The 26,812-nt window shown below is 60.6% G+C and overlaps 2 protein-coding genes and 1 long non-coding RNA gene across 3 annotated transcripts; 2 read left to right on the top strand and 1 right to left on the bottom strand.

Annotated features, from left to right (window-relative positions):
- The first annotated feature begins 3,982 nt into the window (after positions 1-3,982).
- On the top strand, positions 3,983-5,302 carry CLDN23 (claudin 23). Its single transcript, XM_013196943.3, has one exon. It carries the CDS (start codon positions 4,228-4,230, stop codon positions 4,927-4,929), a length of 702 nt encoding a protein of 233 aa, XP_013052397.3. The 5' UTR covers positions 3,983-4,227; the 3' UTR covers positions 4,930-5,302.
- A 474-nt stretch (positions 5,303-5,776) lies between these two features.
- LOC106046071 (low-density lipoprotein receptor-related protein 2-like) lies at positions 5,777-18,230 on the bottom strand. Its single transcript, XM_066996348.1, has 33 exons — positions 18,082-18,230; positions 17,839-17,958; positions 17,537-17,656; positions 17,224-17,451; positions 16,888-17,001; positions 16,694-16,813; positions 16,258-16,383; positions 15,958-16,164; positions 15,634-15,802; positions 15,333-15,501; positions 14,861-15,086; positions 14,503-14,628; positions 13,986-14,201; positions 13,442-13,750; positions 12,987-13,199; positions 12,203-12,826; positions 11,698-11,913; positions 11,383-11,621; positions 11,177-11,306; positions 10,652-10,830; positions 10,371-10,557; positions 9,926-10,144; positions 9,538-9,721; positions 9,113-9,314; positions 8,873-9,037; positions 8,476-8,676; positions 7,840-8,383; positions 7,565-7,693; positions 7,275-7,382; positions 6,951-7,187; positions 6,430-6,856; positions 6,111-6,246; positions 5,777-5,850 (listed from the first exon to the last, which is right to left on the bottom strand). The coding sequence occupies exons 1-33, from the start codon at positions 18,155-18,157 to the stop codon at positions 5,794-5,796; spliced, it is 6,723 nt and encodes a 2,240-aa protein (XP_066852449.1). The 5' UTR covers positions 18,158-18,230; the 3' UTR covers positions 5,777-5,793.
- Positions 18,231-18,363: 133 nt separating this feature from the next.
- On the top strand, positions 18,364-20,929 carry LOC106046065 (uncharacterized). Its single transcript, XR_001213061.3, has 3 exons — positions 18,364-19,057; positions 19,188-19,308; positions 20,731-20,929. It is a non-coding gene; the product is annotated as an uncharacterized lncRNA (long non-coding RNA).
- Positions 20,930-26,812: the final 5,883 nt, after the last annotated feature.

The raw sequence follows: 26,812 nt of genomic DNA, 5'->3' as shown, positions 1-26,812 counted from the left end.
GAGGAAAGGTTTAAGCAGGTCTTTTGGGTCAAAGGACCAGAGGTCTGACCAGCACGGAGCTGCCCAGACTCCTTGGAAATATGTAAAGGCACAGTCATAAACTAGCTGTGCACTGGATTCTGGCCTTTTAGCCCAAGGAAAGAGCAAAGTACGTGCAGGTGAGTCACATTTACAGTAGGTAGATGAACCTCGTTACAAAGTACTGCTTTCGCCTTGCTGGTTGCAACACGTTCAGTGCCCACGGGCACTGGCACTGCCTTTTGCTCTGAGATCCGTAGCCCAGGAGCTGGACAAACATGCAGTTTCCACAGCCAGACACAGCTCACACAGCTCTCTTCTCCCCAGCTGAAAAGGGCCACATCCTGGAAACCCAGAGCAAGAGCTTCATGGCCAAACCACTCTCAGCCGTTTTAGGATTGAGTCAGACAAAAATAGAAATAGCTGCAAAAATGCTTTTTACATCGTTTTCTGAACTGAAAGCAAAGACTCAGAAGACACTCTGGGCAATCTGCAAGTCCAAATGCGGCAGCTTGGAAGGGAGGGTTTAACAGATGAGTGAATAGCTGGGGGGCATCTAATAATGCTTTCAACAACTCGTTCCCAGGATTTAGCCCGAGTGTTTTTTCAGATCACAGCTGGGCTGCAGGAACAGAGCAGGAACGCGGGCGCGCACTGAGATCGGCTGCTCTCTGCAGGCACCGCAGGATGCCGTCCCCAGACCGTGTGGTTGTATGCAGCTCCCTTGCGCTGGGTTTTGGGTCTGGGGGAAACAGCCAGGACTCCTACAGGCCATGGTCTGAGTGTAATAAAACCGCTGCGAGGTCACAGCCCTAGAGGGGCATCTACCAGCACAGGACTTGCAAGTCCTTTGTATGCCCAACACAGCCTCTGGTCTCTGATACCCCCCTAAAGCGCAGCCTGGCGACTGCCACGTCCAGCCTGGAGGGTGGCGGGCAAATGAGAAGCCAATAAATCTGCTCCCAGAAGGCACAGCCTGAGGGCTGGAGAGCTGGGGCACGGAGCTGCGTTTCGGGTGCTGACCGCTGCTGCCTGAGCTCTGCAGAGGGCACACGGGTGGCTGCTCCTCATCCAGCTGGCAAGCAGGGCCGCAGGCACTGTCCTGCCCCAGGGGATTGCTCTCAGCATCCCAGAAGGCAGGCACAAAGACAACACTATGTCCAGGGAGGAAGCCAGGAGCTGGGCTGAGAGAAGCCCATCGCAGCTGCTGATTGCGCTGTGCAGAGCATGTCCTGGCTGCTCTCACGTGCTGCCGGGGCCATGGCTCAAAGTTATGGCCGAGACGATGGGGAATCCTAATTTCACACTCCAAATTCTAGAAGAAAAAGCAGCAAAATGGAGCTGTCAGAACCAGGTCCTCCAACCTGAACACCTGCCTAAGGAGACTTCCCTGGGGGATGGAGACTGGGGAGAGGCTTAGACAACCAGGCCTGAACGACCCAGCACGGGCTGTTCAAGGCATCCTGCCTTGCTTCCACTCTGTGAGGATTCAGGGTTTCAGCACAGAGGCAAACACAGATGGACAGTGGCCAAAGAGCTGGACGGAAGGATATTGCCATCCCCAAGTGCGCCCAGCTCCTGTTCCCATCCAGCCCCCTTCTCCTTCAGCAGGCAGGAGGCAGGGGGCTGCCAGGCTTCGCCATTAAAAAGAGAGAGAGAACAAAGGACATACGGCCTGGGCTCAGGTACAACATAACTCACATCACACGTGGGCAGCACGATGCTGTGGAGATATTCAAGCCCCTGGGACGCAGGCACCGAGCCAGGCCTGGTCCCCCCTCCGGCCTTGCAGCCCCACTGCCTTGCTGCGTATGGCAGATGTGGAGCCCCACGGCCAGCAGGACATAAACAGGAATTGCCAGCTGCAGGCTCCCGCTAAACAGCCCCGGCCCTGGCTGTTCCCAGCACGGCAAACAGGATGCTGAGAGATCCTGCTGCTTCTGAAGACAAGCCCTGCAGCACGGCAGGAAGGGGGTGGGAGCAGCCCCCTCGCGAGCACATGCCCTGCTGTTCTCAGTGCCACAAATTCAGACAGCACAGGGCTGCCTTTGTGCAGAAGGGCTCTCCTCCCCTCCAGAACCGCTTCTTAAGAGCTCGGCTGGGCCTGGGAGTCTGGTCACAGACTCCTGCTCTTGATGATCGCAGCACTCTTGCCTCAAATGCATCTGCAGCCTTCAGCGATGCAGGGTACGTGCGGCTGGAAGCAGCAACTTGACACTCAGTAGCCTGTCCTGTTTTTTTTTTTTTTTAATTATTATTTTATTTTTTTGTTCTCCTTGGAATTGGGCACAAGTTCTGACCATCCGACCCTAGATCTTTTCCCCTTCCTGTTAGCTCAAGGCCTCCTGATGGTACTTCAATTTACAAAGGGAGTAAAAAAAGTTGCAAGCCTACTCAACCAGGCCCAGATAAACTTTCCCTCATCATGGCTTTGCCAAGGTAGGAAAAACTCTGTCCTTGGAGAAGTAGAAAACACCAAGTAAGGTAGCTCTCCCCACCCAGCAGCTGGGGAAACGTGGGAAGGAAGGCCATTTCAGCCAGCCCATTTTATCTCCGAGACCAGACGGCTTTGAATGCTTCCCCAGAGCTAGGAAGGGCCAGCCCCTGCTTTGAATGGCTTTTCACACCACTTCATTAAAAACTAAAAGGGGAAGAAATGAACAATCTATAACTCCGTAGGAAGAGTGGGAAACAGCTCTGTTAATCCCATTTCCTTCCCTGGGCTTACTCAGGGCAGGTCATCAAGCATCGGGGCCACATCACCTAATCTGCTTATTGTTACCCTGCGATCGGGAGCCTGGGCGCCAGCCCAAAGCGCAGATCACAATGCTGCTGGGCATTACGAACAAAACGGAAGGTCCCAGGCCGTTAAACCTGCTCTTAATTGCAAAGCCCCAGGCACCCAGCACCTACGTATCCTTACAGGACAGGGTAGCCAAGCGGTGCCCACCTTCTAAAGCCAGGCCTGTGGGAGCATTCAGGAAGAGGGGCAGGGCATCGCTGGAGGAGCAAACAAGAGAAAACCAGGAGTAGGAGATTTCAGGTGCTTTCAGAGCCTGCTCCCATCGGGGGACAGAGGTCCCGTGGCAGAAGGCAGCCTCACGAGGTGACACATCAGGCAGACAGCATTTGGCACGCTGGTTGGACCGACAGCTCCTCTGTGAGGGCGGCAGAGCGCTGGGACAGGCTGTCCAGAAAGGCTGTGGAGTCTCCTTCCCTGGGGATGTTCGAAACCTGCCTGGACGTGGTCCTTCGCAGCGTGCTCTAGGTGCCCCTGCTCGAGCAGGGGTTAACGGCCCCGCCATCAGCTCCCCAAAAGCTCCGGCTCCCACAGACCGAAGGGCTCCCGGGGCAGTCGGGCAACCCCGAGGTGGCCGAGGCCAGGCGCTCACCAGTGCAAGGGTGCTGTGGGGAAGGCGTGCAGCCAGCCCTCCCGCTCGGCTGGCATCGACCATCCCAAATTAATCCACAGAGGGTGCTGCCCTCTTTTGGGCCCGGCGTGACCAGCAGAAATTCAGCGGAACTGGGAGACACACAAGGCCAGTGCTTTTTGGGGAGCAAAAGCCCACGCAGGGAACCTCGAAACGTGCCGACTTACCCACAATTGCCTCAAGGGACATCCCAGGAACTTTTCCTGCTGAGGGCTGGGCTGCCACCACCACCTGCGGGTGTGCCTCTGAGCAGGGCCAAGCTCAGGAGCCGTCCCTGACGTGCAGGGGGATGCTTGCTGGGACGGTAAGCGAGGAGATGAAGGGGCTGGGAAGGCCTCTTGGGCCAGCGGAGGACCACAGGGTCCTTACTGATTACAGCTAGAGCTGCAGTTGCATTTTAATGACTGATTTTCACACACCGCTCCATGCCCCCGGCATCCCAGCCCCTCTACCTGCGAGGGCAGAGCGGAGACCGATGTGTTGCTGGCTCCCGCGGTGCCGCGGCCCTGCCGTGCTGCTGGAGGGTGCTGCCCCCGCCGTGCTGGCTGGGTGCTGGCCAGCGCTGCCTGCTCCCGGCTCCTCCCTGCCTGCACTTCCTCCTGCTGCCAGCACCTCCCGCAGCACAGCCACCTCCAGCACCTCACCTGCCGGCTGTCCGCCCCACGGGACCTGGGGCTCCTGCCCTGTCGCGGGATAACCCCACGGGCACGGAGTCCGCGCTGATCTCCCTGCCTTCAGCGAGCGGGAGCTGAATTCGGAGAGCACCCGCCCTCCCAGCATGAGGACGCCGAAGGCGATGATCGTGGGCCTGGTGCTGTGCCCCTGCGGGCTCCTGCTGACGCTGGTAGGCACAATGACGCCCAGCTGGAGGCAGGTGAGCCTCGTGCCCGAGCAGCCCTCCGACCTCGTCTTGGAGCAGGGCATCTGGGACCTGTGCAGCGAGAGGCAGAGCAGCCACGACCGCCGCTGCGGGCAGGTAGACGAGCTGGGCTACTTCGAGGAGGTGCCCGTGCAGGTGGCCCGAGGGCTGATGCCCACCTCGCTGGTGCTCACCCTCCTGGGCTTGGTGGTGGCCAGCCTGGGGGTGCGCTGCTGGCAGGAGGAGCCCCGGCACCCGGTGGCTGGGGCAGCAGGGCTCGTGCTGCTCCTCTCGGGGCTGCTGAGCCTTGTACCTGTCTCCTGGTACACCCACGAGCTGTGGGCACTGCCTGCAGCGTCCGGCAGCACGCTGGCTGCGGGTTACAGCTTGGTGCTGAGCTACCTGGGGAGCTGTCTGGAGATCCTGGGGGGGCTGGCCCTCACCTTCAGTTTCCACCGCTGCTGCAAGAAGTGCAGGGCCCCCAAATACCCCCCCAGCCCTGTGCGGGAGCCTGGGCCACTCTCCACCGCCGGTGCCTACAGCAACCCCTGGGACGTGCTGGAGGACGAGCGAGACGGGCGGCCCTGGAAGAGCACCCTGCCTTGTGACTCCGACCTGTAGCTCCAGCACGGGGAGAGCAGCGGGCACTGCCCTGCCTGGTGCTGAGAAGGGTGCTGGCTCCTGCCTCCCCAGGCTCTAGGGCACCTCAGAACAAGGACCCAGCTCGAATCTCTGCAGCCTCCTCAAAAGCCTGCCACGCTCCAGGCTCTGTGACTGTGCCAAAGCCGTGCTTTGTGTGGTCCAGGCCTTGCTCCAGGCACTCGGTGCAGCTCATCGCCCTGCACCGTGCAGCCTTTCAGGGTGTTCTCACACGAGCAGGACACTGCTTACAACCGCGCAGCCTGCAGGGTGGGGAAGAGGGGAGGGGAGCGCCTCCCACATCTCTGCTCAGCTCAGGGCTGTGTAAACATGAAAATAAATGAAGAGGAACAGGTCCGCGCTGTGGGGTAGTTACGGGCTTTCTGCCAGGCAGGCTGGGCTGAGAGCCAGAGGCACGGCCAACCCTGCTCCCCTGCGCTTCGCCTGAAGCAGGGAGGAAAGGTCTGCAAGAGGACAGGTGGCTTTTATAGCCACCTTCCTCAAGGACTTTTCTCCCATGGTTAAAATGGGCTCAGGAGGAGGTTTCTCCTTCCTCCAAAGTACGGCCACTTTGGGGAAAAATAGCGTATATTTTCCTTTCCATCGTTAGCTTGGTGCAAGGCAGTAAAACTGGTCGCGCTGGTTTGTAAGGGACACCTAAGGGGCCAGAACTGCACGACAAAATCCCACTCAACAGCCTGCGAAACTGGGCTGAGCTGAGCTGAGCCCAGCCAGCCTGCTTGCAGAGCTCCTTTGGCCAGTTTTCTACCCCAGCGGAGCCCTGAGCACCCTCTGCCCCCCAAAACACAAACCACCACGGCACCAGAGATGCTGCACGATGTTCCTTTATGGAAATACAGGATCAGGGCGAGGCGGTCCCTTCCTAAGTGCGGCCGGCAGCTCCTGCACAGACAACAGATAAGTGCATCAAGGATGGATCTACACCAGCCTCCTTGGGCCCACACACACCTTGGCACGGGGGCTCTGGCCACAGGAGGAGCGGGACAGCCCCTCCATCGGGTCAGACTCCTGGCATCCCTACATTCTGCCCCTCTCTTGCCTCAGCAAGCATGCACTGGGCCTGAGGTATATCTGGAGGAGCCTCAGGACAAGCCAGAGCGTCAGGAGGGTTCCTAGAAGGGCCTACTCCACACACTGCTCACCTCTTTCCCGTCATAAGCTTCGTTCACAAAGGTATCGCTTTTGGGGGGAAGCTCTTCCTCCTCCTCATCCTCTTCCTCGGGGTCACTTTCACGGTGGTACAGAGTCAGCACGCGGGTGGAAGCGGTGCTCGAGGTCCTGTGGAGAGAAAATAAAGAATCTCAGAACGACAGAGCCCTGTCTTCAAGGTGGAGCCGGTCTCAAACCTGTGTCATTAGCCTGCCGGGGTGACTGGAGCTTTGCACGTGGCAGAGGAGTGCACCAGGCACCACTTTGTCCCTGGGCAGACAGATCCTGCCTCTCTCCATCCCCACAGCTCACCTCCTCCGCCTGTCCTGCCTCCGCATGTAGGCCAGGGCGCCCACAGCAGCCGCAGCCAGCAGCAGGAGCACGGCCACCCCCAGGGCGATGGGTCCTGCCACCGGCTGCACCTCGGCCTCCTCGCAGTAGTCCCCGCGGTAGCCCAGGGCGCAGTGACACGTCACCCGCCCAGCCTCGATGGCGCAGTCCCCGCGCAGGTTACACGTCTCGCTGCTGCACGGCACGGCCCCCAGCACCTCCTCGGTGTTGGGGGTTACCAGGAAGGGTTCTTCATGCTCCCGAGGGCCGGGGGCTGCAGGCAGGCTGGGGACAGACTGCTGAGGCACAGGTGCGGCTGAGGGCACGGCTGGTTTCTCCTCTTCCGCATGGGAGGTACCTGATGGTGCCACCACCACGTGAACCTGTGTCTTCGGCTCCACAGAGGGGCCTGGAGGAGTGAGCGCAGACCAGAGACCCAGGTGAGAGTCCCCTTCCCAACCAGGGGAGACACCGACGTGCCCCAGCAGCGGGGAAGCACTTACAGCCCGACTCATCGGAGCCATCAGCACAGTTGGGGTGCCCGTCGCAGACCTGCTCTCTGGAGATGCAGCTCTGGAGGTCAGCACAAGCCCGCAGCGGGGCCGGGCACGGTGGGGCCAGCACGCAGGTCACCTCGCGCACCAGGCGGTACCCGAGGGAGCAGCGGCACTGCCGTCCCGTGGGGTTGGGCAGGCAGAGCTGGCTGCAGCCCCCATTGCTCTTCGCACAGCCGTGGGTGCCTGCCAGGACAGCACGAGTTAGCAGGGCCTCTGCGGGGCACAGCTCGGTGCCCCAGACACCAGAGGCTGGGGCAGCCCCAGACCCACCTTCTTGTGAGACCTGGCTGTAAATCCTCAAGGCTACCAGCTCCTGCTCCATCGGGAACCACCAGCTCTTAGCCTGCTCCAGTCGGCTGTGCCAGACCTTGCTGGAGCCTGGAGACACACACACTGGCTTCAGCACCGTTCCACCTCCTCCCACAAAGGTGCCTGGCACAGGAGATGGGGCTCCTGCAGCCTGCCCTTTACCCGGTATCCCCCAGGGACTGGCGGAGACCCTGAGTCCCAGGGCAGCCGGAGGAGCTGAAGGAAGCTCAGTGCATCCCAGCTGGGCTCACCGTTAGTTGAGGCTGTGGTCCAGAGCAGAAAGCCGTCTCCGATGGCAAAGAGAGAGAGGCCATGCAGCCCTTCCCGCACCAGACGGAAGTGGGAGCCATCCAGCTCAATGCTGCCGATCGCACCCCTCTCTGTGGGCACAGACACGGGGGGCATCAGCTGCAAGGCACACAGGCCTTCGGGCTGCCCCTTGGGGCTGCCCCAAGTCACACCCCGCAGGGTGAGCGCCTGCAGCCCTGCTACCTGCCACAGCGCCCTAGGTCAACCCCACACTCACCCCGGTCTGCCCAGTACAGCCTGGTACCAGCACCCCCAAAGGCAAGGCCAGCAGGAGACCGGGCTCTCCTCCAGAGCGCTCTGCGGCCGGTGCCGTCCATGGCCGCGCACTCCACTGCGGCTCCAGGCCCCCGCCTCCCCGCCGCGGTGACAAAGCACATGGTGGACGCGCGAGGGCAGAGCGCCAGCCAGGCAGCCCCCTGCAGCCCCTCGCTGAGCAGCACCAGGGCCCAGCGCCCACCGGGCGCAGCCACGTGGATGCTGGCTGGCTGCCCCCCGATCCAGTACAGGTTTCCGCTCAGCCAGTCCAGGGCCAGGGAGGACACCGTGCCCTCCACAGCCACCGCCTGCTTCCAGGAGAGCCGGCCCGAGTCCTTCAGGCGCAGCAGCCCGATGGAGCCGCCCCCCACCTCTGCGAAGTACAGGCTTTTGTCCTTCACCCCGTAGTCAACGGCAGTCAGGCGTCCCACCTTGGCCAGGGGCAGGGCCCGGTGCGGAGGGAGGCCGTGGGATGTAGCCTTTGTGGGAAGGTCCTTCAGGTAGACCTGGAGGAAAGAGACAGTGCTGGGACGGGGACCCCGCTCCCCCAAAAGCGGCTAGGGGAGCGGCCCCCAGGCCTGGCCCTGCAGGAGGGTACCTGCATCACGGCTGCCGGTGACACCAGGAGGGCGAAGGCCGAGTCGTGGAGGGGCAGGCAGGTGGTCTCATCGGCAGCCAGGGTCAGCCCAGGAGGGCAGCGGCACTGCCCGGAGTGCCGGGCGCTCAGCAGACACAGGTGGGAGCAGCCACGCGCTGCGCACGGGTTAGGGGCCGCCGGGCGCAGGGCTGGGTGCATCACCTGTAGGGCAAGGCAGGCTCAGCCCCACAGCCCGACCGGGGCCTAGCAGCTCCACAAGAGAGACGGTGACTCCTGACCACAGGGACCACTGTCCCAAGAACCATGGGGATGGAGCAGGTACAGCTCGCAATGCCTCCACACCCCGTGCCCAAGTAGAGCGGGTGCAGCAGGGTTCAGGGCTCCCTCGGGTAGGTACCTGGAGGCCGTGGGGCTGCCCGTGTCGCTTGAGCAGCACGGTCCTGTTCTTGCCAGTAGCCTTGTCCACCTGCTGCACCGACCACGTCTTCCCCTCTGACCAGTAGAGCTGCCCCTCGCACACTGCCGCTGCAAAAGGGCTCCGGACCCAGCCCAGCTGCAGCACCTGGAGGAGAGAGAGGCCCTTAGAGCTGACCCTGGCACCCGGCCCAGCCCTGCGACCACAGCACCCACCACGCACCTTCACGTCAGTGCCGTCCAGACGTGCAGAACCCACGCTGCTCAGTTTCTCATCCAGCCAGAAGATCCTTGAGGCGGGGAGGTCAAGGGCCAGTGCTGTGGGCCAGCCCAGCCCCTGCGCCAGCAGCACGTGCCGCCGGCTCCCGTCCATGGTGGCCTCCATCAGGCGGGGGAGGCTGCCCACCTCTGACCAGTACAGCATCCTGGTGGGAAGAGGACAGCACAGGGTTTCCCTTTCCACCAGGAGAGCTCTGCCCGAGGCAGGGGCAGATGCCGGGGGTTCCTCCTCCCCAGTCACACAGCCCCAACAGCACCCAGGCGAGGCCATCCCAACTCTCTCCCATCTCACTGCCTGCTTCTGCAGGGGAAAACGGGCCAGGGCAGGGCTGGCAAGAAGGTCTCCAGGTCCTCCTACCCAAACCTCACCCTGCCAGAGGCTGGAGCACCAGGGAGTGGGGCTGGTCCATGTCTCCATCCAGCACCACGGTGTACTCTGGTTTCCCTCGCCAGGCAGCCCCCAGACGAGTGGCCAGCACCTGCCCTGCTGCCCCGTCCGTCCAGTACAGGTTCCTCCCGAGCCAGTCCACAGCGATACAGTCTGATCTCACACCTGCAGCGCGCCCAAGAGTCAGCACACAGAGGGTGACAGCTGCATGGGGCACAGTGCTCCCAGACTGGGTCTCCAGCACCCCAGGAGCTCAGGCTCCCCCCAGCACCTCCACACGCACGGGGACACAGCCTGCTACTCCAGCTGCATCCTACAGATCACACAGACACAGGCCAGCCCCGCCAACCCCGTGTCCTCACAGCCTACCTTTCACCAACGTGCCCTTCTTGCCCGAGTCGAGGCCCTGCCAGCAGATGCTCTCCGTGGCCAGGTCCATCCAGAAAACTTTCCTCTCTGCCAGGTCGTAGTCGAGCGAGAAGACGATGCGCTCCTTGTCGGTGGCCAGCAGCACCTCCTCATGCCCGCTCCGCAGGCCGTAGGACAGCACCTCCGATTGCACGGCCACCAGCAACATGGGCTCTGGTCCTGGGGTGACACAGAGCCCCTCAGCCCCCGGTGGCCCCATGGCCCCAGGAAACACAGCCATCCCCGGCGTCAGAGCCTTCTTGGGGCTCAGCCCTACTGCACAGCACGTCCCCCTGATGCTGGCCACGAGCTGCCATGCGGTAATTATGGCCGAGTACCCCCTGGCTCCCAGCGTAGCATAGAGCACCAGGGCTCTCCGTGCTGCTTGCTGATCCCTGGGGCTTACCACTCAGCTTGCAGACGTGGCCGTCGGGCTCCAGCAGGTAGCCAGCAAGGCAGCCGCAGCTGTAGGACCCCGGGGCATTGAGGCAGGTCTGGCTGCAGGCTCGCTCACCCCACTCCGTGCACTCATCTATGTCCACGCAGGTCAGGCCATCCTCGGCCAGCCGATAGCCCGGGGCACACCAGCACCGCTGTGGGGAAAGAGGTGTGCGTGGGGCTCCTCCTGCAGCTGGGACGGGGCAGCAGAGCAGTGCAAGCCCCCAGGTGAGGGCTGCCGGCACTCACAGGGCCCTGGGGTGAGGGGTGGCAGAGCTGTGAGCAGCGTAGCTGGCAGGGCAGGGAGCAGTTCCCCCCCTCATCCGAGCCGTTCACGCAGTCCTGCTGCCCGCTGCACACCAGGGATACGTTCAGGCAGACCCCCAGCCCGCAGGGGTACTCGTGGCTCGGACACGGAGCGGGCTGGCCTGCAGGGACACACAGAGGGAAGCTGCCCCGAGCCTCGTCCACCAGATCCACGTGCCCAGGGCGAGCTGAGCTGCGCCCACAGGGTGCCCAGGACACACGGCAGCAATGCCCAGAGCTGTGCCAGCAGCCCGCCCCCAGGCTATCCTAACGCCCAGGCCACCAGTCCCATGGGGACAACGCCCAGCCAGGGCCTGGAGCCACCAGCAGTGCTGGGAGGAGGCTCTCTGCACACAGGACCTTTCCCCTCAGCACAGACCAGGCTGCTCTCCCGCCCCGCTCCGTGCTGGAGATGTGCCAGCTGCCCCCAGGTGGGACACGAAGGGGGACACGCAGCACGTTGCTCACAGCCGGCCTCGTCGCTGCCGTCCGTGCAGTCAGCCTCTCCGTCGCACTGCCAGGCCTTGGGGACGCACTCGTGGCCCCGGGAGCAGCCCCACTGCTGGTCACGGCACAGCCCTTCCTCCCTGGGACAGCCCTGCAGGAGCAGGGGGGCGAGCGGTGCCACCAGCCCCCTGGGAGTTGGGGCAGGGGGCTCCCCACTGCACGCCCACCTCCTCATCCGTGCCGTCCTCGCAGTCGGCGGCCCCGTCGCAGCGCCAGGCCTCCGGCACGCACTGCCTGCTGTGGGGACACGCCACCTCGCCCGCGCGGCACAGCAGGGGCCGCGGCACGGCACAGCCCTCCTCGTCCGATCCGTCCCGGCAGTCTCGGTCCCCGTCGCAGCGCAGGGACACGGCCACGCACTGCCCGCTGCGGCAGGGGAACTCGGCTGGGCTGCACTCCTTGGGCGCTGCGAGGGGAGACGGGGATGAGATTGGGGCACTGCGCTCACCCCGCGCTCACCCCGCGCCACCCCCGCGTCTCACCGCAGTGCTGCTCGTCGGCACGGTCCAGGCAGTCGGCGTGGCCGTCGCACAGCCAGCTCTCGGGGACGCAGCGGGTGGCAGCGTCGCAGCGCAGGGCGCAGTCCTGCGTGGGGCTCCAGCAGCCCGCCTCGTCCGAGGCATCGGGGCACTGCGGCACCCCGTCGCAGCGCTCGCCAGCCCCGACGCACACGGCGCCGCTCACGCAGCGGAAGGCCCCTGGGGAGACGAGGAGCTGTGCCGAGCCCTCTGCAGGCGGGCGGGGTGCCAGCCCCCCAGCGACTTGGAGCGGCCCCAAATTACATGGACAGGGCTTCGTTAGTCAGTGCACGGCCAGCAGCCCAGGTCCCGGGCAGGGAGACTGAGGTGGTCTCGGTTCATCCATATCTAGGTCAAGCTTTGGAGCCCAGGACACGCAGACCTTTCTGGGGCCCCACCCCACCTACCCCACCTGAAATCCTGGCACACAGCCACCCGTCCGCGCAGGGGACTGGAGGAGGGCTCCTACCTGGGGTGTCGCAGAGCTGGGCACAGCCGTCCTCGTCAGAGCCGTCCGCGCAGTCCTTCTCCCCGTCACACACGTACTCCTGGGCCACGCACTCGGTGCCGTCACGGCAGGGCACGTGTGTGCGAGGGCAGGAGAGACGGGGGACCGCGGTGAGGGGGCGTGCGGGGCTGGGCTGGGCGGGCGGGACGCTGGGCTCCACCCGCGCAGGGACGGTTGGGTGCTGCGTGGTTGTAGTTAGCCGTGGGGCGGCGGGCTTGGCTGGCACGGACCGAGCGGTGGTGGCGGTGCTCGTGGTGGCGGTGCTCGTGGTGGCCCTGGGCGGAGCGGTCTGGGTGGTGGCCGGCGCAGAGGTCGTGGTTGGGGTGGGCTGGCTGGTGGTGGTGGTGGCGGCTGGTGCAGGGGTGGTTTTGGTTGGCGCGGACTGGCTGGTGGTGGTCGGCGCTGTGGTGGCGGGCACAGCGGTGGTCTTGCGTGGTGGAGGTCGTGTGGTGGAGGTGGGAGGCCAAGCGGACGTGGTGGTTGGGCTTGCCCTTGGAGCAGTGGTCGTGCTTGTCCTCGATGTAGTGGTCGTGGGTGGATGGAGTGGCAGCGCAGGCCCTCTGCTTGTTGGCACTGGCGCAGGCACTGGAACACAAGCCCGGATTTGGGGCTGCCCGCCCTCCAGGCACGTCCAGGAGCAACCCAGACGGCCCCCAGCACCCCGGCACTGCCCCGGCTTGGAGCAGTGCGGGCCGCCCAGCCACACCAGGTACGACGCTAGGCACGGAGCCCCAGCCCCTCTTACCTGCAGGCAACTCCAAGTCCACGAAGGCCACCGCTCCCTGCACGCCTTCTGCTGGCACAGACAGCACGAGGGCCAGCGTCCTCCGGTCCCAGAGCAGCAGAGACGTCTTGTTAACGGACACCAGGTACGGCTCGAAGGCAGCCACGAGACCGTGGGGCCAGCTGGGTGCCAGGGTGACTGCTTGCCGTTTGGTCAGGCTCAGTGCCCTCAGGCCTGCAGGCAGAGGGATGTTTTGGTCCTGGGGTTTGCCGGCACCCCTTGTGGCCCACCCTGTGCCCCCACAGCCCCCAGTTAAGGCAGGGACCCCGTGGCTGAGGACAGGAGCCCGCCCGCGGGACAAAGCCTGTCCCAAGAGCATCTCACCGCCCAGGCAGGGACCTGCTGCACGTAGGGCACGGCTGGGCACTCCTGCCTCTACAGCAACCCCCTCTGCTCCAGATTTCTCCAGGGCTCACCCAGGGCTGAGCTCCAGAGCAGACTGAAGGCCCTGCTATCCATGGCCACGGGCAGCTCTCTGGGCCACGTCTCGTTCCAGGCATCCCGCGGGTCGCCCCCAGCCAGGCTGAGCTGCTGCAGGGGCTGCCCACGAGCCAGCCAGTACAGAGCCCCCCGCTGCCAGTCCAAGAAGAGGTGCTGGATGCTGCCGCGAGCACGGTGCAGGATGTGCGGGGTCATGTCGGGCGCCTGGGTCACCCCGATGTCCCTCCGGTTACACGCCAGCCAGTACAGGTTCCCTGAGCGGATGTCCACGCGGGCGGAGCAGACTTGGCAACAGCAGGCAGGCAAGCAAGCAGTTACGGGGCTGTCGCATGGCCCAGCTCCTCCACCTGGGTCCCCCCTGTCCCTACAGCCAGGGGGCAGCTGACCGGTGCCTCAGCACAGCCCCAGCGCGGGCACCAAGGGACCGCTAAGCTCTGCAGCAGGAGAGCCTCACATCTCCGGGAGCCCCGAGAAAGCAAGCGTGCCACCGCGGGGCTCCAGCACCCCACGGGATCTCACCTGGCAGCCCGGTGACGATGGTTTCTCTCCTCCCGGGGTGCCCCACGACACGCAGCAGCGTCCCCCTGTCATCTGTCCCGTAGAGCACTGCCCTCTGCCAGTCCACGTCCTGCAGGTGGAGGGGCTCCCGCCACTCCTGCACTCGTCGGCTGCGTGGCCCGGGGCCCACCTGCACCAGGGAGATGGCTGTCCCTGAGGAGTAGGCGATGGACAGCTCTGCGGGGCACAAGGGCAGCGTGTGAGCACGTCTCCAGGGGCGCTGGACGGGCACAGCCCAGGCAGCCTCTGCAGGCAAGCAGGGCTGACCCTCTAAAGGGCTGCTGAGGCACCAGGCCACACGCCAGAGAGACAAGGGGGTCCCTTGCTCCCACACAGCACCGTCATCCCCTCCCCAGGGTGCAGACAGCACCCCGCTCCCCTCCCTGCACGGGGCACAGCACCAGAAAGGGCTGCCCAGTGCCCCTCCTGAACGGCAGGGACGCATCCCGCCACGGGCAGCCAAGCAGGCCCTGCTCACCTGCGCACTTCCCTGAGGGCAGGAGGTAGAGGCCCTCCGGACAGGCACACTTGTAGCCCCGAGGGTGCACAGGGGACAGGAGGCAGAGGTGACTGCACAGGCCCGGAGCACAAGCAGCGGTATCCCCTGGGAGCAAAGGGGACACGAGGAGCTCAGGCAGCTGCCATCCCTCGTGCTTCTTCCCACACCCACAGGCTGTCCCGTGGCAGGATAGGGGCCAGCTGCCCCAGGCAGGGTACCAGCCACACCAAGGGGACACAGCCTGGGGGTCAACACGTCCCTTGTGCCACAACCCCACAGGGCAGCCCTCACCACGGGGCCAGCAGAGCCATCAGGTGGGACCCGGCGCAGTACTCACGTGGTGGCTGCTGCAGCACGTGCAGAACAGTGAAAGCCGAGACCGGGGCCCGGAGCAGCACGGCGTGCTCCTGGGGAGAGGCCCGGCTGGCGGACACCAGCTCGGTGCCGTCGGCCCAGAAGAACCGGCTCTCGAACACAGCCAGGCCCAGCGGCTCCGTGTGGCTCCGCAGGACGGAGGGAAAGGAGTGGCGCCCGCTGCCATCCACCTGCAGCGTCTCGATGGACTGGGGACAGAGCGCAGTGACCGCGTGGCACACCTCGGAGCAGGGATCCTCGGCTGCAGAGCCCAGCAGTGCCCCACAGCCGTGGGGCTCAGAGCTGCATTCCCCCTCCCAGCCCCATAACGTGTGCCAGGGCGCTGCTCCCTGCTCCTTCCCATGCCACAGGGGAACCAGGGCCATCCTTCCCACCCCCACCTCATCACCTCTCAGCACGTGGTGGGGCTGAGCCCTGCTGCCCCCCGTCCCCACCTCCTTGTACTCGCTGATCCAGTACAGCCTGCCGGCCACGTGGTCCAGGCTCAGCCCCACAGGCTCCTCCATGGACACCACCGTGAGCTCCCGGCGGTTTGAGCCATCCATGCCAGCTGCAGCGATGACCGTCCGGCCCTTCTGCCCACGGTTGACCCAGTACATGGACCTGAGGACAGGCACCAAGCACCCACCTCTTGGTATACCCCCAGGGCTGCCAAAACCCCCCAGCATAGCGTGGTGAGCACGGCCTTGACTCGCTCAGGATCCCAGGGCAAGCCCTGCCTCCCCCACTCCTTACCTGGCAGCTGGATACACCGTCAGCTGTTCTGGGGCCACATCCTTCCCCAGCACCGTCACGTAGCCCCGGCCGTCACCCAGCCCCGCACAGATGGCCGCAGGGTGGCTGCTGGCCCAGTACAGCTGCCCTGTGAACCAGTCCACGGAGATGCTGTTCACCTCCCCAGCATCTGCAGAGACAGAGCGGTTAATGCACGCAGCCTCAGCTCCTGGCCACAAACTGGTTGCCCCCTCCTCTGCAGGAAAGCCGGGCTGGGGTGGCAGGCCAGCTCTCAGCACTCATCTCAGCCCCACCGCAGGACCCAGCGCCCTTGCATCTCTGCACCTGCGTAGAGAAGCTGTGCACCCTTCCCCGGGTGGTGGGCGCAGAGCTCGCCCTCTTCCGTCAGCCAGTAGTAGGTTTCCCGGAGCAAGTCGTACACCAGGGCACGGGGCTCAGTCTCAGTGGAGAGCAGGGGCCGGTAAGCCTGAGTCCGCACGTCCAGAAGAGCCAGGTCCTCCCCAACGGCCACCAGGAGCTGCGTCGAGTTGTCTGCCAGGACAATGTCGCAAGGTGGATGGGAATGGGACTAGCTCGGGGCACTGCCCACCCCCGGGACAGGCAGGGCAGCCCAGCACACCCTACCTGCCACTTCGCAGATGGTGCCGTGGCGCAGCGTATAGCCCTCGAGGCAGGAGCAGCTGAAAGCGCCCGGGGTGTTCCTACACAGCTGACTGCAGGGGCTGTACTCCAAGGAGCACTCGTCTACATCTGCAGCGACAGGAGCTGCCGGGAGCCCACGGCACGGCTGCCCAGCACCCTTCAGACAGCACCGCCAGCCCCTGGCTGCGGGCACTGCCGCTGACCACAAGGGACTACCTAGATAGCCCCCAAACCCCAAACCCATCAGCTACGGCAGGGACATGACCTACACGCAGCCTTCTCGGGGCCAGGTATGACACGGGGGCAGGAGCAGGGCTGAGGCGGGTGCTCCTGCATGAACGCTGGCTCCAGCGAGGCCCCACTCTCAGTGGGCAAAGCCTCCTGCACCCAGAGCGTGCACACCCCAACCTCTCCTTACCGGCACAGCTCTGCCCGTCAGCCTGCAGCACCCAGCCGGCCCCGCACGAGCACTGCACGCCCCAGTGGGTGTCAGCACACGTCTCTGCACAGCCCCCGTTGCGCACAAAGCAGCTCCGTCCTGCGGGGACGCAGCAGAGGAGTGAAACGATGCAGGACCACTTCTGCAGCTCCCCCGGCCCCACGCCTGCTCACCACACGTGCTGGGCTCATCGGTGCCGTCCAGGCAGTCATCCTCATCGTTGCACATCAGAGACTCCAGGATGCACTTCCCCTCGTCGCACCTCACCATGCCGGCTGGGCAGGGGGCTACGACACACATAGCTCATGTCAGGAGGGCAGAGCAATGCCAGGCGGGCACTGGAGAAGCTGTGGGTCCCAGACTCATGGGGAGGTCCCACAAAGTGCCTACAGCTTACCGGAATGCCTGCCAACATCCTGAGGGGAGCTGGGGCCCGGGAAGGCAAAAAACTTCACACGTACCCTGGGCAGGTCTCACCCCATCAAGGAGCACCTTGCGTGCCCACTTACCACAGACGTCTTCATCCGAGGAATCGCCGCAGTCGTCGACCCCGTTGCACTTCCACTCGGCCATGATGCACACCCTGTTCCTGCACTGCCACTGCCCGGGCAGGCAGGGCTGCTGGGGACAGCCCTCCTCGTCCCAGCCGTCCTCGCAGTCCTGGTGCCGGTCGCACAGCTCCCAGTGCGGGATGCAGTGGTGAGTGCCGGGACACTGCAGCTTCTTCGCCCCGCACACTGAGGGGACGGAGCAGCACTCACACCTCACCCGGCGCCCCCGGACAGCCCCGCTCAGCCCCTCGGCCCCTCGGCGACCACCCACCGCAGTCCTGCTCGTCAGAGCCGTCCGGGCAGTCGGCAGCGCCGTCGCAACGCCAGCTGCTGGAAACACACCGGCCGTCGTCGCACTGCCACGCGTGGGGGTCCCCGCCGCAGGGAGCATCTGTGGGGACAGCGCACGGTCACTGGGGACCCGCCACGGCTCTTGGAACAACCGCAACAGCCCCCCTGTCCCGGCAACGTCCAAGGAGGCTCTGGAACGCGTCCCCGTGCCCAGGAGCCCTGGGGCGCTACCCAGTGCGGGACGGGGCCCCCCAAAACCGCCCCCCACACACGCTCGCTCACCGCAGGTCTCGTCCGTCCCGTCGGGACACTGCCGCTCTCCGTCGCAGAGCCAGGGCACGGGGATGCAGCCGGCCCCGCAGGCGGCCTGACGCGAGGCAGCACACGGGGGGCCGGCGGGGGCTGCGGGAGGAAGCCGCGCGGGTGCTCAGCCACGCAGCACCCCCCTTCTCCCAGTACAGGGACCCCGAGGGGGGGCGTGCAGGCAGAGCCCCCAGCCCCGCCGCCCCCCCAGCCCCAGCTCACGGGCACGGCGGGCCCCGGGAGGCGGCAGGAGGGCGGCGAGGACGAGGAGCAGGCGGAGCGGCGGGGGGCGGCCCATGGCGGCGGGGGCTGCAGGGGCCGGGCCGGCGGGGGGCAGCGCGACGCCGCCACAGCGGCCGCAGCCGCCTTTATGGAGGGGCCCCGGCGCGCTCCGCCCGCCCGCAGCGGGGCCGGGCCGCGGGGGATGGGGCCGGGGACGAGGCCGGGGCCGGCCCGGGGAGCCCCCGTGCGAGCCCCGGGGAGCGCCGGGCCCGGCCGAGGCAGGCGCGGCCCCCTCCTCACGCCGGCCCCAAGATGAGGGGCTCCGGGGGGTCCCCGGCCCCGCTGGGTGCCCCAAACCCCCTCGTTATCAGCGTGGGCTTGTTGTGGGAGCCCGCCGTGTGAACCGGGCCCCGGCGCAGCTGCGCCAGGCGTGGGATCCGGGGAGAAACCTTGAAAACCGGGGCACTGTCCCAAAACACGGGCTGCCGCTGGCCCCTTTTTGGCCTTGGGCGCTGGGAAAACAGGCTCCCAGCACAACAAAGAGCAAGGGGAGGAAAACAGCCCGCCAGCAGGATAAGGCACCTGCGGCAGCCTGGGAAAGGAGCCCCCACCGCCACCCCGAGCACAGGGCAGAGCCCGGCGCTCAGGGATTGCTCCCAGACCATCTCCTCCATGAAGGGAAAAAGCTGGGCAACGGCCACGCTGCCAGCACAGGGCAGGCTCCGGCACGGCCGTCTCGGCTGGGCGCTCAGGGCTGAGGCAGCACCGTTTGGTAGACGGGGCACGCCGGGCATCGTGTGGCAGAGGGGAGATGCCCGTAACGCAGACGGAGAGACCCTTTGTCCGAGGATGTGGTGCTCCAAGCACGCTAGGTACTCACACACAGCACGGCCCCGGCACCTCCAAGGGAACAGGGAGGCGCAGGTCTCGGGAACAGTGACCTGGGTGGGGAGCGTCCCTGAAGCAGGGCCCTGAGGTAAGGGAGTCCTGGCGGCTAGGGGAGGGAGGGGAACTAACACCCCATTCTTCAGATCGCAAAATGAAAATGATTTCAAACCATATCCTCACCCCCCCCCCTTTTTTTTTTCCTCCCCCATCTGCACAAGCTGTGATCGGGAAGACCCACAGAAGAAGAGATCAATACGTGGCACATACATTGCCTGTCATTTTCTGACGACAGAAGAAGTCATTTTGGTCACATAGAAAAAAATCCTGTGGGAAGTGGCTGTAAGTTTTTACACCTTTTCCATCTATCAACTTTCGTAACTCAAAATTATTATTTTTTTTTTCTTGGATGCGTTGCAGCTGATTGCAATCACAAGATGCCCTTTCTTCTATTTTAAGCCGTGGCCTAATGACATCTGGTATAACAGTCTTTCTGTAGTGTTGCCCCTCACAGTATTCCCAGATGGAGATCATCACACTGAATTTAAATGGAGGTTAGTGCCTCAGCAAGGAAACTTCATCTTTTTATCCCTTAAGCTCGGTGTGCTGTTCTCCATGCCTCTATCACCTTTTTTTTTCAAGTTAACCGTGTATATGTGGGTCAGCTGTGGCATGCAAACAGCCTACTGGCTCAGTGTTGTTTTTTTTTTTCCAAGGGAAAACCTTGAGAAAAGTATTTCAACAATTCATCTCCCTGTTTTTCATATCAGATCATTTGACTAATTGAAATAGAAGCTGAAAATAAGTGCAATCTCTCAAAGCTTGCTTTTCTGGCAAAGCTGCTCCTAACGGAAAACAATGTCGTAAATGCCCATAGATAAAACAAGAGACAAGAAGATAAACTCTTTAGGCAAGGATAGCAAGGAATAGCACTGAAGTGAAACGAGGAAAACAGTAATTTAAGCACAGGAAAAAAAATAAATGCTTTTTCAAGCATTAACTGCTACAGGCCATCATCAGAGACAGGAGGTAGGGTAGAGAAATGGTCGATCTGACCTCGTCCATTTCGGTGTGCATTACAAGCGAGGCTAATGCAAACACTGCCTCTGCTTTGTGGGAAATGTTGCTGACGGGAGCTGCACACTGCAGCACTCCGCTCAGCAGGATGAGCTGTGGGATGCCAAAGGTTGGTTCAGTAGTTCCCTCTGACATTTCTCCATTCAGAGGACATGCAGCCCAGAAAGCTGGATGAGGCAGAAATAACCAGAGAGCTGCTTTTTTTTTTTTTACACCTCTCACCCTAGGCAGTTTCTTATCAGTGACCAGCTTTGTCCATTTCCCATGCTTTCCCAATTTTACCCTACTTCTACACTGACAACAACACTCTCCTGACACCTGCAGGGCTGTGCCCGGAGGGATAGGAAACAACTGGAGACCTTGTCCTTCATCTGTCATTTTCCTGCTTTGGTGTCTTTGCAGGCATTGCCTCTCTCTGTTTTGTTGAGGTATCCCTCCACTCTTGCAGCCAGCACGTGCCCAACACCAGCCCCAAAGAAAACAGCAGCAAAAGCGTTTTTAACAAGCAGGTGAATTACCTGAATACAGGAATTGAGATGTTTTTTGGCTTCTTCAGTGATTGTGCAAAAATAAACCCAGAAAGTACTGTTTGGTGCCCAACGGACCTAAAAATATTTGCTTCTTTTCTAAGAACTCGAAGCCTGTGAGCGCATCTCTCCCACATCTCTGCCCTCCTGCTCTTCCCAGGCCCTGTGAAAATTATCTGTGAGACGTGGAGACGGTGAGAAAGGAAATCGGGACCTCTGCTTACAGATGCCACAGCCCCTTCAGCATCTCTAGGGCTTCAAAGGGATTCTCCTGTGAAGCCTTCTCCACGCGGCCACTGGGGAGCAGCAGAAGGCTGCAGGAAGGCCCCGTCTCGTCAACCTGCTCTTCCCAGGCTCTGCGAGAGTGAGCTGCGAGACCTAGGGAGGATGGAGAAGTAAACCACAGCCCATGCCATGCCTCGGAGCCTTCCCACAGCTCACCTTGCAGCTCCACAGGCTGTAGCCAAGCCCTGCTTAAAGCCTCATGCACCCTTGCTGAAGAGGTGGGACAAGGTGACTTTGCGAGGAGTCCAGGCTAAGGTTTGGCTTAGGATAGGATGATGGGGGAAGTCTCCTGGCCCTGATAGCTCTGACTTGCTATGGGGACACGGTTCTTCCCCTTCCTTTCCAGTTTTTCTAGTCCTTCCACCTCAGGAGAGGGAAGAAAAATCATTGTCAGCTCACGTCTACAGCGCAGAAATATCTCCCCAGCATCGCAGGCATGAAGGTTTCTCTGTTGGACATTTGGACTCGGTTACACACACACATAGGTAGATTCATATCGAGATTCACACACCTGCATGGGTGATGAAGGATTGTTTCCAGTCCTTTGACACCTTGCTCCACTGAGGTGTCTCCTGCCAGGTGGGCCCATGAGATCAGTTTACCCTGGACATAATATTGAAAGTTACGTGCAGCAGTGCTCCTCTTCCACGTTACAGCCAAGAGCATAGGTAGATGGACAACCCACCCACGAGCAGCTGAGGGTCCCTGGTGCAGATCATGGAATCATTAGGTTGGAAGACCCCTAAGATCCTCAAGTCCAACCGTTAACCCAGCACTGCCAAGTCTACCACTAAACCGTGTCCCTAAGCACCACAGCTACACGTCTTTTGAATACCTCCAGGGATGGTGACTCAACCACTTCCCTGGGCAGCCTGTTACAATGCCTCACAACCCTTTCAGTGAAGAGATGTTTGCTAACATCCAACCTAAACCTCCCCTGGTGCCACTTGAGGCCATTTCCTTTTGTCCTATAGCTTTTTGCTCTGGATACCAATCCCCACCGTGCTACAGTCTCCTTTGAGGCAGTAGTAGAGAGCAATAAGGTCTCCCCAGAGCATCCTCCTCTCTAGGCTGAAGAAGTCCAGTTCCCTCAGCTGTTCCTCACAAACTTCTCGCTCACCTCTCCATCCTGCTTTTCACCAACCTGCCGCCTCACACCAACATGCTTCTACCCTCCACATCCAGGACGTGGCAGGTCCAGTTGGGACCAGGAAACCTGGAGGCTCCTTACCCCAGAGGATCCAGCTGGGCACACCTTGTTCTTTCCCCAACACATATTAAAATGGCAAAGGTCTTCCTTTCTGTTCTGTTTTTCCAGCCTCTATTAACTCCAAGTTCTTCTTGTCCATACCCTGTCTCCAGTTCCGCATTCAACACAGAGCGAGTACCCCAAGCAAAGACACCCTCTGGCTGTGTCCCTCAGCTGAGTCCATTATTTAACCGAGTAAAAAGCTAAAAAAATGAGAGAAGTTCCTTCTCTTCCCGAAGCAGTGAATTCAGCATTGCCCCAGCATCACTGATACCCACTAGCATCACATCACTGCTTTTAGCTGCTTAATAAGACGCCAAGAAAAATAAATGTCTTTGTCATTTCCCCTCCAGATGCACATAATTTCAGAAGAAAAATCTGATTCATCGTTACTTGGAAAATTAACTTTAAGCTGGTTTTAAAAACAGCTCCTCCCTACCCAGCTTCAGTCAGATTTCTGTTTTTTCAGAAGAGAATTTGGCTTTCTGATTTCAAACAATTTTCATCCTTCTGTATGTATTCAAGGCTGCACTGGGTGCCATGGGTGTCCTGGACCAGAATGTCCTCCCTGACTCAGTACATTTATTGTCCTAGTATGACTGATGCATGCCCTGGTTGTCTGCTCTCGGTGTTTGCATTAAGAATTTACTTGCACTGATTGTGCCAGGCCTGGGCCACCAGTGCAGCCCACTGCTGTGTGAGGCACACCAGGAGGGCACCCACATGTGGAGCAACAGCAAACTTACCCTCTGCCAACCCTTCCAGGGCCACCTGTTTAATCGCTCCAGGCAGTAATGAGAATTGCAGGGAGACAAAGAAGGCTATAAAACAGGCCAATCTGCCCTCCTCTCAGACTGTCATAGCAGATTTAATTTATTGCTAGTGAACAATAAAGCATTATAATCCTGGGACAACCTGTGCTCCGCACATCACCTCCCTTTCTTGTTCCCCAAGGAACTTTCAACAAAATTAAGGCAAAAGGACGCAAAGAAGCAGAAACGATGCTTAAGGAAGAGAGAGAACTGGGAAAACATGCTATTCTCCCTGAAACCTCACCCAAGCTCCGCTGATCAGCATTTGTTGAACCAGACAAGGTGTCTCCATTTAATAAGCCTTGCTGGCTTGTTCTTCAAGGTTTCCCTTTTTGAACTCCTGTAAGCCTCGCTATACCACAGAAGGGCCTTCCTCCTCCCAGCTCTGTGCTGTAAGAAGAAACCAATTCCTCTCGCTCCCTTTTAATAGGCCACTCGAGAGCTTCACCTGGTGAAAACACAGTTCCTCTTTGCCTGCTCACAGCTGTACCTCACCTGTTCTCACAAGGCTGAGACAACACCTAGGTTGTTCCTCATGTAGTAAGTGTCTCAGACCCTTGAAGTCCTCCTCTAGCATTGGGGAGATCAGAGTTGTGCAGAGCATCTGGGATGCGAGTGTGCTATGGCTGGAGATAGACTGCTGCAAAGGCTATTTTTGGTTTTTTCCTTTCCTAGCTGCTCCTAATGTTTGTTTCAGGGGTTAATCCCTTCCTTGACGTGCTGTGAGCCGCAGCCAGCAGCCAGATGCCTGTGAAATGGCATCCTCGCTCCCGTGGAGTTCATATTTATGTGAGATCCTGATAAGCGTGTTCTGCTGGGATGTGTGTGGCCAACCCTCACTCTTCAGGCAGGAGGGCTGCTTTTCGCCTTGCACCATCAGCTTGGATCCGAGCATAAGCCCAGTGCAATCCCAGATGTAGGACTTCACGCGCAGAAGTCCTTACAGGGCACTTCTCGCACCCTCACTGCTGTGCAGCGAGTTGCCGTGTGTTTTCAGACTAATTCTCCTCCGAAAGCTCTTCAGAGGAGGCTAACACTGAGCTAACCAACCGTGTCAGCTCAACCTTGGCCACGTGGAGAGAGATAAGAAGATCCTCCTAGTGCTGACCAGGGCAGCTCTTCTATTGCCTTGCAGGGTGCTGCTCTTCAGCGTCAGCGTTGTTCTCTGCATTTACTGGAGCAGAACACACTGCGCACCCTGAGGGAGAGAATGGCGAGCGCTGGGGACGCAGCCCACTCTAAAAGACCTCTTCCCAAGCACGTGTTTTGCTTGGGGGTATTTGTCACCTTCCCCTATCCTGCTAGGTCTTCTGACCACAAGATTAAGAGACGAAATGCAGGAGGATGGGGTCATCCCCTTGCAGGCTGGTATCACCCAGCGGTCCCTGCCTCCAAGATCCATCGCCTACAGATATCACAGCAGCTGTTCCTCTTACTTAGCAGATATCAAGGAGGTGGGCAGCTGGAACAAGAAGGGCATCAGCACAGGCAGCTACAGCTGTTTGCTATTGTAGGGCTCACGTTTTACAATGGGCTTTGATATCTGTTGTATTTAGTTTTCTCTAACGCGTGCCTGTTTGCCTTGAGCCTGGAATTGGGCAGAGAAATCCCCACACTCAGGCAAAGGGGAGAAGTCCCAGAGGATGGGGTTGAAATAGCTCTGAAATAACACTGCCTAAATCCTACTGATTGCAGAAGTCCCACGCGTTTCGGCTTCGTTTCATGACTCATGGTGGCTCTGCTCTCTGCCAGATGGAGCTGCACTGCACCCTTCTTTGTGCTGACTGGGCTTTTAGCTCCGTGCAAAATACCGCTACTGCCACATTGCCCCAAAACGGGCATCGGGGAGATGGAGCTGTATCCAGAACATCTTGCTTAATCCCACAGATTCCAGTCCCCACAAAAATAGAAACAATCACCTTCTCCCAGAGGAGATTGCTGTATCAAGTTTCCAGTGCTCCAAGTAACCAAGATAAATTAGTATCATCTTTGTGGCTGGTAGATTAAATGCTCCCTTCCTTTTAATGTTAAAAAAAAATGAGTGATTTTTTTTTGAGTGTGTTTTTGGGGGTAAGGGAGTTGTAGTATCCCTGTATCTTTATGACGTATTGCGCCCACTTAATTTTTTGCACTGACGACACGCAAAGTGCACTTGAAGCCAAAAAATGGAGTGTGTTTGCCGTGCATGGTGAGTGTGTTGGCAGAGAGAGGCTCGTTCAGCTAATCAAGCAGTCCACATTATTTAAAATAGTCTTAAACTTCCAGCAAGCCCTGCGGCTAGCATGTCATCTCTGGAGCAGCATCTGGGACAGGGCTGCCATGGCAAACTCACTGGGGCGGGACTGGGAGGCAAGCAGAGGGTAGAGCCCTGTAACTGTGGATCCGACACTGCCTCCTTTTAATATAACAAGTATTCAAATGGGCCCGCCAAAGACTGCTTTGGAGGCCAGTCTACCTTCTCAGGGCAGGGTTTCCATTTTCAGCGTGTACTCTTTCTTTCATTTTACTGCCGGAATTTTGATCAACTGCAAATGAGTAAATGCAAAATGTTGCCTACATGCTCACTGCTGCTTACTTTATCTCGTCTGGGTGGTTGTTGGTGAGATGCGCCTCCAGCTCTGCCTGGAAAACCCAAGGGAAGGCTTTTAGATCTCTGCAACTTGGCCTGTCTTTTCAAGCGGGATGCCTGGAGGCTACCAAGGCCCTGATTTTTAAGGTGTGCAAGTGTCTCAGAGACAGGGAGTCTCCTAGGAGGTGCCCAACGTGCTGGTGTCCACCCCCCAGGGAACAGTCCCCACTTGGAGTGGGATTGGTCTCTTCATTTGCCCATCGAGGCAACGTGGGAGTGCAGGGGCTGAGCACTTTGCCATCCCTCGGAGGCGGTGTGCCACTGGGTCCCAGGACATAAAGCACTACATTCATTTTCTTCTTTAAGGGTGGCATTCACTTTCATTCCCCCCGGCTCTTTCTGGTTTAACCCTATCTCCTTACAAGCTGGGGTTGTTTGATACTGACCATTTGTTCGTCTGTGCATCCCTTTCTCAAAACCTTCTAAACCCACAGGCCAACCCCAGCCCCAAGCATAAAGCTTTCCTCCTTCCAGGAAAATCAAACCCACAGAGGAGAGAGACCTTCTGGCAGGACCTCCCTTCACCTCTGCAGTGCCGAAGACGTGGAGCCATAAAGCAACGTGGGGCTCTGCTCTCCACCAGACCGCTTGCTCTTCCCTTTGCCCTTGGCATATGCTCTTGCCACCGTGGAGGAAGAGCTCAGCTGGGAACGGTAGGCTTGTGACCTTCAGTGCCCGTCTTTCCTGCAGGGGGTGGACGCTGCCAACCCCTTTGGAAATCCCTGGGGCCATGGGCAGCGTGCCTACTGCATACCTGAGCTCCGGGCAGCCGCAGATTGCACCATCCAGCACAAACGCATGAGCCAGCTACTTTTTTTTCTGGGAAACAAAGACATGTGAGAGTCGGGACCATGACTCTTGAGCTCTTCCTTTCTAAGGGTGGAGCTGAGCCGATCCACATATCTAATGTAGGCCAGGATGCAGATTGCCTTATTCTCAGTGAAAACTTGCATATTTAACCTGGCATCCACCGTCAGAGCCCTAATTCCAATTAAAGCTGTCCCAGGCCTTTCGGGGAGATAAGAAGGGCTGTAGGGGATGAAAAGCAATTGGGACAAGCTCAAGGACTGTGAAACTTCTTCCCTCATTAACTGCACATGCTTACAACCCGCCAGGCTGTTTGCTTTCTCAGAGATAACCCTGGGGTTACGCGCTCAGGAGCCCAGTCTGCCTGAGCTTGCCAGCCTTCACCAGCCTCGGCGCAGAGCCCCAGGCTCAGCCAGCCTCCGGGGCAGAGCACGCAGGGTGCCGAGCACGAGGACCGGGA

The sequence above is a fragment of the Anser cygnoides genome, chromosome 4 (genome assembly GCF_040182565.1).
Source record: "Anser cygnoides isolate HZ-2024a breed goose chromosome 4, Taihu_goose_T2T_genome, whole genome shotgun sequence".
NCBI classification, from domain to species: Eukaryota; Metazoa; Chordata; class Aves; order Anseriformes; family Anatidae; genus Anser; species Anser cygnoides.
Note: the sequence above shows the minus strand (reverse complement) of the source record. Positions and strands in the feature narration are given on the sequence as shown.

What these genes read in the sequence shown, in the direction of transcription:
- LOC106046071 (XM_066996348.1), bottom strand. Translation starts at nt 18,157, where the DNA reads ATGGGCCGCCCCCCGCCGCTCCGCCTGCTCCTCGTCCTCGCCGCCCTC. An exon ending in CTCTGACGAGCAGGACTGCG is followed by an intron (nt 17,452 to 17,536) that starts GTGGGTGGTCGC and finishes CCGTCCCCTCAG; the next exon opens with TGTGCGGGGCGAAGAAGCTG. An exon ending in GACCACAGCCTCAACTAACG is followed by an intron (nt 7,383 to 7,564) that starts GTGAGCCCAGCT and finishes GTGTGTCTCCAG; the next exon opens with GCTCCAGCAAGGTCTGGCAC.
- CLDN23 (XM_013196943.3), top strand. Translation starts at nt 4,228, where the DNA reads ATGAGGACGCCGAAGGCGATGATCGTGGGCCTGGTGCTGTGCCCCTGC.